General features: G+C 31.8%; 1 protein-coding gene across 1 annotated transcript; it reads left to right on the plus strand.

The window, feature by feature from the left end:
• Window positions 1-445: 445 nt before the first annotated feature.
• Window positions 446-3,082, plus strand: WAV2 (alpha/beta-Hydrolases superfamily protein). The gene is made up of 8 exons (XM_079053780.1): window positions 446-861; window positions 1,361-1,396; window positions 1,549-1,627; window positions 1,719-1,773; window positions 1,870-1,986; window positions 2,075-2,239; window positions 2,466-2,682; window positions 2,806-3,082. Exons 1-8 carry the CDS (start codon window positions 624-626, stop codon window positions 2,820-2,822), a joined length of 924 nt encoding a protein of 307 aa, XP_078909906.1. The 5' UTR covers window positions 446-623; the 3' UTR covers window positions 2,823-3,082.
• The last annotated feature ends 9,135 nt before the right edge of the window (window positions 3,083-12,217 follow it).

Here is a 12,217-nt window from a genome sequence, read left to right on the forward strand (position 1 = left end):
TCGAACCAATATAAAATTTACCGTACGTAAAGCTAAAAATATGTTTCAGTAGAAAACTATTTAGTTTTTTATCAAATTTTGAATATATATTTATAATTTATATGTTTATAATCTTAAGGGTTTTTTTGCAAAATATTTGTAAACTTAAGGGTTTTTTCGCAAAAAAATAATTCATGGTAACCTGGAAACCTGCAATAGCAGGTAAAAAGGGCAAAACCGACAAAAAAATGACAAGTTTGCGGTATAAACGAACAAAAAATCTGCCGAAGGGTAAAACCGACATTTTCTGCCAAACTTAAGGCTTTTTATGACATTATCCCTAATTAATATAATTTACATTTGATAACAATCTTTATAATTAATATTTTTCTTATATTTATCCAGGCAAATGTTAGATTTTTTTTTTTTTTTTTTGGTTAATCACGAATATGAATGGAGCAAATAGCAAAGCTTTTCCTTATTTCGTTTTCCCCTTTCCAGCCTCGCCTGTATCGGTTTTGAGTCCCAAAAGCATACTCTTTGTAATATAGACTGCTAGCAAAACTACTGTCGATCAAGATCGGAGACTACGGGTACAGATTGGGGAAAAGTGTGTTTCTGTTGTCTGTGAGTGAGAGTTAGCGATGGTGTCGTATATGAGTTTGGTGATGTATGGAGTGGGCGGAATAGTGGTGGCCGGAATGGCATTATTGGTGGTGTTTCAGGAAAAACTAGTCTATGTACCGGTTTTACCTGGTCTCACCAAGTCCTATCCAATCACACCAGCTCGACTACGCATGATTTACGAAGATGTATGGCTTACTTCTTCCGATGGTTTACGCCTTCACTCCTGGTTCATCAAGTTCTCGCCAGATTGCACAGGTCTCTCTCCATGAATGCTTGCTTGTTTCCATTTTCGTTTTAGTTGCGTGTTGATTCTTTCTTAGTTTTCGCAAATTTCGGCTTTCTGGTGAATTAGGGTTCGTTTTCTATTAGTCAGATTATTTCGATATTGAACAATAAAGGAGGATCTGGAATAGATTGCCCTAAGCAGATTGCTAGGTTGGGGTTACGGAAGGAAGTTGATTACCATAGCTGAGTTTTAGGGTTTAGAAGCTCATTACTGAAGAACTCTGATTTGGAATCAGAACTTATTTAGTCCCAAATTTTGACAATCTACGATTCCTTTCGTTGCAATGCGTACATGCATACATGTTTAGAAGATAAAGAAATCTTGTTTCTGCTCTTAGTTCAGTTTGTAGTTTTTGTTCAAAAGTGTTTGCAGTTTTCTGATAAGGGTGAAGTTCACATGTGATTAAGACATTAAGTCCTTCATATTCTTAACCTCGGAACTGAATGCTTACTTTTCTTTGATTTGCAGGCCCAACTATTCTATTCTTCCAAGAAAATGCTGGAAGTATCCTTTTTTTTTTTTTTCATGTACATAAACTATCATTAATACGTCTCACCAATCTCTTAGTTGTTTAACTTGATATTATCTTTTTATTATCCTAAATCTTGATGAATTCAAATGTTTAGTTATTGGAAGACTTGACCAATGAACCACAGATATTGCACATCGCCTTGAGATGGTGCGAATAATGCTACAAAAGTTGCAGTGTAACATCTTCATGCTATCCTACAGAGGGTATTTTGGTCTTTTTTGTTATTGAATTTAAAGTCTCATGTCTTGATCTTGCTCTCATAATTCTAATTTATATCTTGTTGACAACGAATAGATATGGTGCTAGTGATGGCTATCCATCTCAACAAGGAATCATTAGGGATGCTCAGGTTTCCTTCTACCCATAATTAGTTAAATTAATTTTCTTTTTCTTTTTCTTTTTCTTATTTAATTTATTTGAACTGAATCTCATAAATTTCAACTAGGCTGCTCTAGATCATCTCAGCCAGAGGACAGACATTGACACTTCTCAAATAGTTGTATTTGGAAGGTCTCTTGGTGGAGCAGTTGGTGTTGTAGTTACCAAAAATAACCCTGACAAGGTATCTTATCTCCATCATTTTCATCTTTTATTTTTGATATTGAGAAAAAACCGAATATTTTTTTATATGAACTTTCACTATATCACAGGTTGCTGCACTAATACTGGAGAACACATTTACATCAATTCTAGACATGGCTGGTGTTTTGCTACCCTTTTTAAAATGGTTTATCGGTGGAAGCATCTCAAAAGGCCCAAAAATTCTTAACTTTGTTGTCCGTTCTCCCTGGAATACCCTCGATACAGTCGGCGAGGTAAAACTATAATATATTCACATGTTTCATGCATATTTGTAACACTGTTCTCGCCTAAGCACACTTAACTGTGGAGTTCTTATGGGATCTGCTACCCTCACGGCTTTAAAATGTAACATTACATCCCAGGTGCCATGCAAGGCCGGTCTGTCTGTCTGGCATTTGGGATGGGATGTTACAGGTATTATCGAAATGATTGGTTTGACCGTTTGACTTTTGGACACAGGTGAAGCAACCGATTCTTTTTCTTTCTGGACTACGCGATGAGATGGTTCCGCCACTTCACATGCAGATGCTATATGCGAAAGCAGCTGCACGGAACAAACGGGCAACGTTTGTAGACTTCCCTAATGGCATGCACATGGACACCTGGCTGGCTGGTGGTGATCTTTATTGGAAAACTGTCCAATCATTTTTACAAAAAAATGTTATCCAAAACAATGGTATGTCTTCAACTACCTTTATATCTACTATGGAATTGAATTCCATACAATTTTCAACCAAGGAATGGAATCTTGAATTCCAACCGTAAACTAAACTTATGTGGTGGTTGTTTATTTCTTCAGATACAGAAACACGATGACCAAGTTGGATAAAGGTCTGATTGTGATTGCTAGTAAAGAGGGGTTTCATCATTTCAAATCATTTGTTGAGGAAGAATTGTTTTCGGTTTAAGGAATTTTAGATGGTGCTACATGACTTGGATTAGAAATACATCCAACTTTTTTTTTTTTTTTTTAATTAATTTTGTTCGAAATGATCTTTTATGCTTTGAAATGTATTTGAATTTGTTTACATCTACAAATACGTGTTTTGGGAGAAAATATGAACATTGTTTTGTCATGTTATATAGTTGATGCAACATGATAAGTTTATGTGTCCCTTACCTCTATGTCTTTGATTGTGTGTGTGTGGAAGAAAGATAGATATTTTACAAGAAACTACATGATATATATACGAGAAAAAGACAAACTAGAAGCTTTTGGAGGTGGTATTCTACAAAATAGCATTATTATTATTATTTTTTTGTGTCTTTTTTTAAAAACTATTAATTTTGCAATGGATTATTTGCTGCGAAATGTTTTTTATATATTGTTCCCACAAAAAAAATTATATTAATTTTTTTATATATACTGTGAAATTTTCTTCCTATACACCGGCATTGTTTTTCATATACTGTGAAATTTGTCATATTTTTGGAAAAATCGTAACTTTCTTTTTATTTTTTTTTGGATATTCAAAAATCATTTTAACACCAAAAATAAGTTTGGTAGTGTGAAATTGACGGTAGAAAATTTCAAATTTCTTTTTGGTGTAAAACCAAAGAAAAGGACAGACTTGTGTTTATGTTTGGCGTGGAATTTATGATTTTGCAAAGGACCTGAAATTAGTGGTTATTTGTGAAAAAAAATAAAAAAATATATTTACTTTATGAATAAACTCCAGTAGGGCTATACAAGGTTGTCAAGATCGGGATCCTACGTAGAATCGTTTTTGGGTTTGCAAGATCGGGATCGGGATCCTAAGATCCCACAAAATAAAATATAATTTTAAATTATAATTTTTAATCATGAAAAATAGTTCAAACATTCAATTTTTCGTTCAAAAGTTATAAAAACTTCAAAATATTAATCATAAATCGCAACACAAAATGATAAATGCTAAATTGGTAAGGGTAAAAGACATAAAGTGGTAAAAAAAACTCATTTGCAAAAAAAAAAATAAAAAAAAAATCAAGGGAGGTAGGATCTCGATCCTACGATTCTACTTACGATCCTACCTGCGATCCTACCCCAAATACGATCTTTTTACGATCTGGATCGTTTTTTATACCTAGGATCGTAGGATCGTACGATCCTACGATCAGGATCGCGATTTTGACAACCATGAGGCTATATATATATATATATATATATATATATATATATATATATATATATATATATATATATATATATATATATATCATACTATATTATAAATGAAACATTTTTCCTTTCACCACATTCATTTGAAACTCTCATGCATTTTTCCTTTCACCATATTCATTTGAAACTCCCATGACTCTTTAATTTCTTTCTAATAATAATTATAAGTTGGCTAAAAAGGTTAAATAAATATCAAACCTAAAGTGTAATCATATATAAACTAAATTTCAATATTAAAATAATATCTTTACTTCTACTTATAAAGTTATGTTTTTTAACTTTTAACATACTATACTTAATTTATTAGTTTTAATATATTGTTGGATGTAAACCATTATCATTTTAAAGATACAATTTTGGATCAATTTTCATAAAATATTTAAATTATTAATTTAAATATAACATTACATGGTCAACTTAAATATAAATTTTGGTTTAACTGAAAGAATCTAAAAAATATTTTATTAATAGTTAAAAGTGATAAATTGTAGTGTTTTTATAATAATGATTATAAGTTGGTTAATAACGTTAAATAAATATCAAACCTAAAGTGTAATAATAAATAAACTAAATTTCAATTTTAAAATAATATTTTTACTTCTACTTATAAAGTTATGTCTTTAACTTTTAACATATTATTACTTAATTTATTAGATTTAAAATTTTGTTGTATATAAACCATTATCAGTTTAAAACTACAACTTTTGAACAGTTTGGAAAAAATACTTAAACTGTTAATTTAAATATAACATTACATTTTCATCTTAAATATAAATTTCAGTTCCACTTAAAAACCAAAGAATATTATGTAAATAGTTAAAAGTGATAAATTGTAGTGATAAATGCAAAAACTAAATTGTAATCTCTACTTAACTAAAATATTTGCTAAAGATATTTTTATAATTGTTAAAAGTTTTCAAATAAGTAGCTTAAAATAACTTACAATAACAATAGTTAAAAAACGACTCTATATAAATGATTATATTGTTAACTTTAAAATCAAAAAACAATGTTTGATGTTTTAAATAATTATAATGATATAAATTAAAAAATTAAGCAAATAAATTTAAAAAAATTAATTAACAATAACAACTATAAATAACATTAAACTATATATTATATTTAATTTTATTCATGTGTAACTCGCGGGTAGAAGTCATTCAAACGATTGAGATTATGCAGTTATAATAGATGTATATATTATCATATAATTCAAAATAATCAATATACTATATCAATTTAGTATATGAATTATTATATCAAATTTAACAACAACGTTATTGTTGTATTTAAAAACAAAAACATATATTTGTAAAGACTTCAACTATATAGGTGTTTCTGCGCAACGCGCGGGCATTCGCCTACTATATATATATATATATATATATATATATATATATATATATATATATATATATATATATTTATATACAAAAAGCTTTTTGGTTGAGGTGACTTCGTGCTTTACACGCATAGGTAATTTTTGGCGCGTCTGGATTACTCAATTTTCTTCTTGTGCGCGTAGGATTGGAGATTTCAGAAAGAAAAAGGCAAGATTCTTCCAGGTGAGTCATCTGTGTTTCTTGAAGACACGTAGCACGTTTGATGAATTTAGAGAAGAGCAGATGGCGTCAACATGCCCTGGTTCTGGACACTCTCCTTTCTTTTTCTTTTCCACGTTTTATCTCCACCGCTTTCAATGTTTTCCCAACTCCCAATACACCACCGCACCCTCCCAAAGACATTAAATCATCGTCTAGGTATTATCATTTGGAAGTCCAATTTTTGGGTTTTTCTCTGCTTTTCACCACTCCATCGAAGGGTTGAAGACGAAGAGAAGAGCGACTCCTATTCAAACAGGTCTGGTTTCTATCGCAGCTGTCACCGCCACTCCATCCCCTCTTCTCTTTTTCTTTCCTGTTTCACCAAATCCCCAACTAGAGAGACGATGTTCAAGATCTTCCGCCCTTAATTGGAGGTGCGACTGTAAGCACAACCAGCGCATTCTCTCTCTCTCTCTCTCACACACACACACACACATACACACCATGAAATCATACATTCACCACCATCTGCTTCCGTCTTGAAGGTTTCGTTCTTCTATTGTGACTGGACAAGGGTTGTCATTCTTCCAATTTTAAGGTTGTCTTACCTTCTGGATATGACTTTATATATGTAAATCCCATTGGACACCCACTGAGTAAGTTTCTCAAAGTTACGTATGTTAAATTCTTAACCTTTAACCGATTAATTTGTTTTTTTGGGGATTTTGATTTCAGGATCATCTAATTCTCTACGGAATAGAGTTGGGAGTTGCTCAAATAAGGTTGTCTAAGCATATTCCTTCAAAGGTCAAGTAATCTATTCTCTTATCTTCAAATTAACTTTTGGTAATTAAAATTTGAATGTTTGTGTATATTTCAGTCGTTGATTCTGTGATACTTTTCTCTACAGAACTGTTCTTTGGGTAAAAAGTTATCATAATTTGTTAACCCTAGCTTTTGAATGTAATGTGTAGTTTACTTGTTATTTTTCTATGATACTTTCTGATGTCTGGATAACCCAATCCACCAAACGCATTCACAATAAGGAAATTCAAGAGGCACAATAGTGGTGACTTTTGATCAAAACCCCAACCAAGGCATATCTTTTACATAGGATGGAAATAAAATACTATAAGCTATTAATCGTTTGGAAGAACGTGGTATATATAAGTAATGTCAGAGTCTATAAGCAATTTTAAATGTGACCGAAATAAAACAATTGTTTTTTTTTTTAAGTAAAACGTTCTTGACCAGAAGCAAGCATTGTTTAGATTTTTTTTTTTATTATTATTTTATTTTTTTGTAAAGTTCTAGCATGCTTGATATTTGCTCATTTAGAAATGCCTTTGTTTGGTTGATATATATTTTGATTTCCTGATCCATCTATAGTTTGGAAACGAAGTTACCACTTCCTGGATGTGATCATTACAAGTAATTTTAATTAGGTTCAAGAAACAACAAGAGAAATGCCAATCAACCGTTGAGAGCATTCCAGGTTCTAAATTAACCATTAAGAAAACAATTCTTGTTCCTAGAATCGTGCATGCAAACATCTCGACCAAATTACCTGAATTGGAACTAACTTTGTTGCTTTGCGTTTCATTTTGTTAAGGGTACTGACTATGGAATTTGGTTCTATAAAGAGGTGTAAATAGATAAACAGAAGACAAGTGGTAACTCATCCCCTTTATCTATGACAAAAAAATAAAAAATATATGCCTCATCGTATTTATTATAGACTATTGGCATATTGAATGTGTGTTGACATTGTTTTAATCTAAAAACATTTTGGTTAAACTGTATATTGTATGGTGTCATATTGCTTTTGGAAGATTCAATGACTTCAGATATTGTGTTGTTGGTTCAGGACGTTATAATTTACTTCAAATAAGCTTAATTTGAGAATCTCGGTGTCATGAACCTCATTTCTTCACATTGCTTTTCCAAAATTTCGTAATCTTTAGCCAGTATTGGAATGCTGAATTTGTTTTTCATGTATAGTTGGTTCTCTTGCAGGTATCTGATATTTTGTCAGATCCATCCTTTAAAATCCTCTCAGATGTTATAAGTGATGGGGCAATTATGAAAGTTTTAGGTGTGCCTTCAGGTACCAGATCCTTTTCCTATACTGCCCTAAAGTTGGGTGATGTTTTTCGATAGCAAACATTTTCTACTTTACTAAAACCATTTATATGGTGCGGTCAATTACATAATAATAGAATATTTCTACATCGGTTTAACGGTGATTAATCAAAGAAGTAAGTATTTTAGTGATATCACAGTTTGATCAACTAAGAGTTGTATGCCTCCAAGAAGCTATTAATCGAGCTATTCATAAAAGAAAACAAAACGGGCTCTGAATTTTCTTTTTTAAATAATGCTCTCATTATGAACCAACAAGTTGAGTGATGAGGGACATTCATGCTCAAGTGGTACAAATCAATTGGTTCTTTATGCCACTTGCTCTGCTTACAATCATCAAGATTCAATAAATACGTTGCGTACAATAAATCTACAACATCACCCTGTCCTATCCAAGTGAAGGTTACTATCCTTTTCTTTCCCTTAGACACTTGCCTTTTTATATTTGGTATTTATTTCCTATCAGGATTATGCATGTGAAGCTTTGGGACACTATCAAAGTCATAGAGGGCCGCAATGGTTGAGAAAAAAAAGATTAGCTACAATACACTTTTTTATATTAAGCAATTGTACTTTGGAAAATATACACAAGTATAGCATTTTACTTTCAAATGAATGTTATTTTAATTCATAACTGGTTTGCTTACTGTAGCATCATATTTTCACAGCTATTGCATGTTCTTTAAATGTATCCGTGGGCCGTGCTATATATATAAAACTTCTATCATAAGATCTCTCCATTTGAAATGAGAGGCTTTGTGAGACTGCCATGTCACTGTAAGCCACATAAATCAAAATCCAATGACAAGTAATGAAGGAGGTCTACTTGGATCCCACTATCTGCCCCAATGGCACACCATATATATATATCAGCAGAGCTAAAGACCCGATCCTACTATCCCAGACAGATGGCATGACATATAGAAAAAGAGCCAGTCTCATCCATTTGGATTTTGCTTGACAAGTGAGCAAAACATGTCAACTTTCCACTCATTAGAAAATATCACTATCAGTTCGACTTAAGCAAAAGATGTCAGCTTTCCCTCCTCAGTATGGGACATGTTACTTACACCAGCACCGCCCTTATGGGCCACACATATTGCTCCACGTTTGAGACAATGTAATACCATCGGTGCTGTTCTTCCCTTCCCTAGATGATTTACCTGATTCTTCTCTCTTTCTTGTAGCGCCACCACCATTTCCCTCATATAATCTCCGGAACTCCAATCATTGACCCTCTTTGGACACTGGTTTTTAATCAACTGGTAGCGACAACCCACGTCTTCTTCCTCGAAGATTTTAGGTAATCCCCTCTCTCTGTCGAAACCTCATTCTTTCCGTTTCTTCTCGTTTCTACTTACTGTAATAAATATATGCTTCTTCTTCTCCCCAAAAAGGTATTTAGACTTTTGTTCAAGTGGGTGTGACTTCCACCCGATTCTAAACATTCGGTGCAACCACTTTTGGGTCAAAGAAATTTAGAGAAAGAAGGGCCAATACTACTCTGATCAGGTAATGTTTTTAACAATTTCTTTGTTCTAATTTTTACTAATATTGTCTCTGTTGGTAACACCCTCTCTTTAGCCTCAATTGAAAAACACATAACCACCAACTTATCATCCCTAATATATATTTTTCTTTCATATTTAATAGATTATTTCATACTTGAAGGAGATACAAGGTAGCTAATGTGTATCTTTGAAAAGCTTCTTGAAGTTGATTTCCTTATATTACTTATTTTCTTATTTATCTTTTTTAATAAACACTATTTTTTAGCCATACTTAAAATTTTTGAATGAAAGCCCAATGCTTAGCAATTACCCTTTTAATCTTTATCTATCACTGTATTTTTTTTCATCAGGTACCCTTTTAATCTTTATATATCATTGTATGGGTTTTTTTGTTCTTCAGTTGCGTACTGGAAAATTTGGTTTGAATTACTCAATAGTTCCAGTTGAGAATCAGGTTCATATGTAATCCATGTTAAAAATTTGATTTCTTATTATAATTCTTTCTTTTATTCAGTTGTATAATCTTCCCTTGATTTTCCACTTACAACCTTATATTCTACAGACTGAGATCTAGATAGAATATATGCATGATGAACTCATATGTGAATCATGTTTACATCACTAATCAATCACAAACACATCTTTGTACTCAATTTTTAGTTTTTTTCATGATCGTTAAATGAGAATTCTTTTTTGTTTCTTACAGATCTTCGTTTGGTATCTTCAGGATATCCTACTTCAGATCTCGACTATATCAAATTATGATTATTAAAAGGTAGAGTAATATGTGTTTCTGATTCATTTGAATGTGCTTATGTATCATCTTTTTTGTTAATGTCGATCACTTATCATGCACGTCAACTGTTTATTTTTATGCAAGAATAAACTTGAAAACAATTTATAGCTAAAGATTTGTAAAATGGAGAAGTTAGAGGATTTAGAAGAGATTTCTAATACGAGTTTTGGATTAAAAAGGAGTGTTTTTGTCTTATTTGCAATTATAAAATTGTTCCACTTCTCGATAATGAAATACTCTAGGATATTAATTTTCAGAGATTTGATGTGTTGGAATATTCAATCCAAGTCTTATATAATCTCTATCTGGATGGTTGAAGAACGACCAACAAGTGGTGATGTGCTACTAGCCTACTATGCCTTAATTAATTAAGAAAGCAATGGAATTTACGTAAGTGTTCATATTCTTATGAATTTCTCTTGATTTTTATGAAAATATATTAAACAATGGTTTTTGATGAATAATAATGAAATGAAATTTCTTCTACTGAATAGTAAGGATATTATTTTGAAACCATATTTTATTTGTTACTTTTATTTGTCTAAGAGGTATTGTCCCTTGGCATTATAAGTTTACTTGCCCCTTATTTGAATTCTCTTTTCTTTATTTGATTTATGTATACAAGCTTATGGTTTCCACATCCTTCTCCCTACTGAATCTGGTGTTCATCTCTCAAATCCTAGCTCCTTGTCACCGCTCAGTAGATCGTTGAAATACAAAAGTCTCCGTTTCTTACACCATGATCAACATGCCAAAGATGGTAAGCATCCATTAAAACAAACCATTCATATTTCATTTATTTATTTTTTATGATTCAACATTTTAATAAAAAAAAATCATTTTAGTATGCAAGAGGCTTCAAGAGGATTAGGGCTTGAATTCAAAAAAATTGCAAAGTTCCCTCGCCATTGAAGTCTATCATTAGGGCTATTCTTTTATCAATTGATGTTTTCAACTAATTTGAAGTTTATGTGGACAGAAAATAGAGGGAAGGAAATGAGTAATACTAACTCCATGTTAAGGTGGTGAAATGATTCTAATAAAAACCACAGTTTCATTCGGAGCTCGAATAATAAAGACAAACGGACACCAATATCCAGATTAATTTGAACTTCACTTTGAGGTGACTTTCTTCTATTAATTTACATATTCTATACTACTTACATACATATGTCCATTGAATATTGATCATAGACTAGAAATGGTTTCTTAAAATACAAAAGAACAGTATGATCATACCTATAAAGAACCTAAACATGAAAATAAATTCAAGAAATCCAAGCTAATAGAATGCAACGTAAGCTCATAGTCTCAAGAAAGTGTTGTGGCTTCTGGACACGAATGTCTAAAATACCCTTACATACTAGAATTCGTGTCTACCAGGAAAACGTATTCTTTTTTTTTTCTCTTTACAAGTCACTTTTTATAACATTTTTTCGCGGATAATTTGTTTTATTCTAAAAGATGAACACTTTTTAGTGATGCCCATGCCCCATTCGGTTAAAATTGCAATGTTTAAGTTTTACTTTAGTTTGTAATTTCATTTTGTTTCCGGTCAAACACATGACAAATTACAGTTCCTTCAAATTTCATATCTTTTATTATTTCCATTCCTTACAAAAACATGGTAAACCAAACACCCGCTTATTTACTGATACTCTTACATGATGTAAATGAAAATGGCATAAAGGGGATTTTATTTGCATTCCTAAAGTCAATTGAGTTTAATTTACAAACAATTATTCCAATCTGTTGGCGTTGGTCTATGGGCTAGCCTTATAATTGGATTGGTAATATCAATGCATATAGGTATGTATTCAAAACTATTATGTTCATTTTTATGGCCTTTTTGTAGAAACAGGGATGATGTACTGTCATCATGGAAGAATCATTCGTGCGTGTCATCATGGAAGAAATCATTCGCGCGTTTAACCGCCCTTCCCCAATTCATGTTTTTCCGTAAAGTATGCTTTTGAGCATTATTGGCATATGGGATTCAAGTTGACTTTTTTGTGGTGAAGAAATGATGGAAATCTTTGTTTCCTATGTAGCTTATG

This window comes from Lactuca virosa, chromosome 5 (assembly GCF_052849685.1).
Source record: "Lactuca virosa cultivar CGN04683 chromosome 5, Lactuca_virosa_CGN04683_v6, whole genome shotgun sequence".
In the NCBI taxonomy this organism is placed as follows: Eukaryota; Viridiplantae; Streptophyta; class Magnoliopsida; order Asterales; family Asteraceae; genus Lactuca; species Lactuca virosa.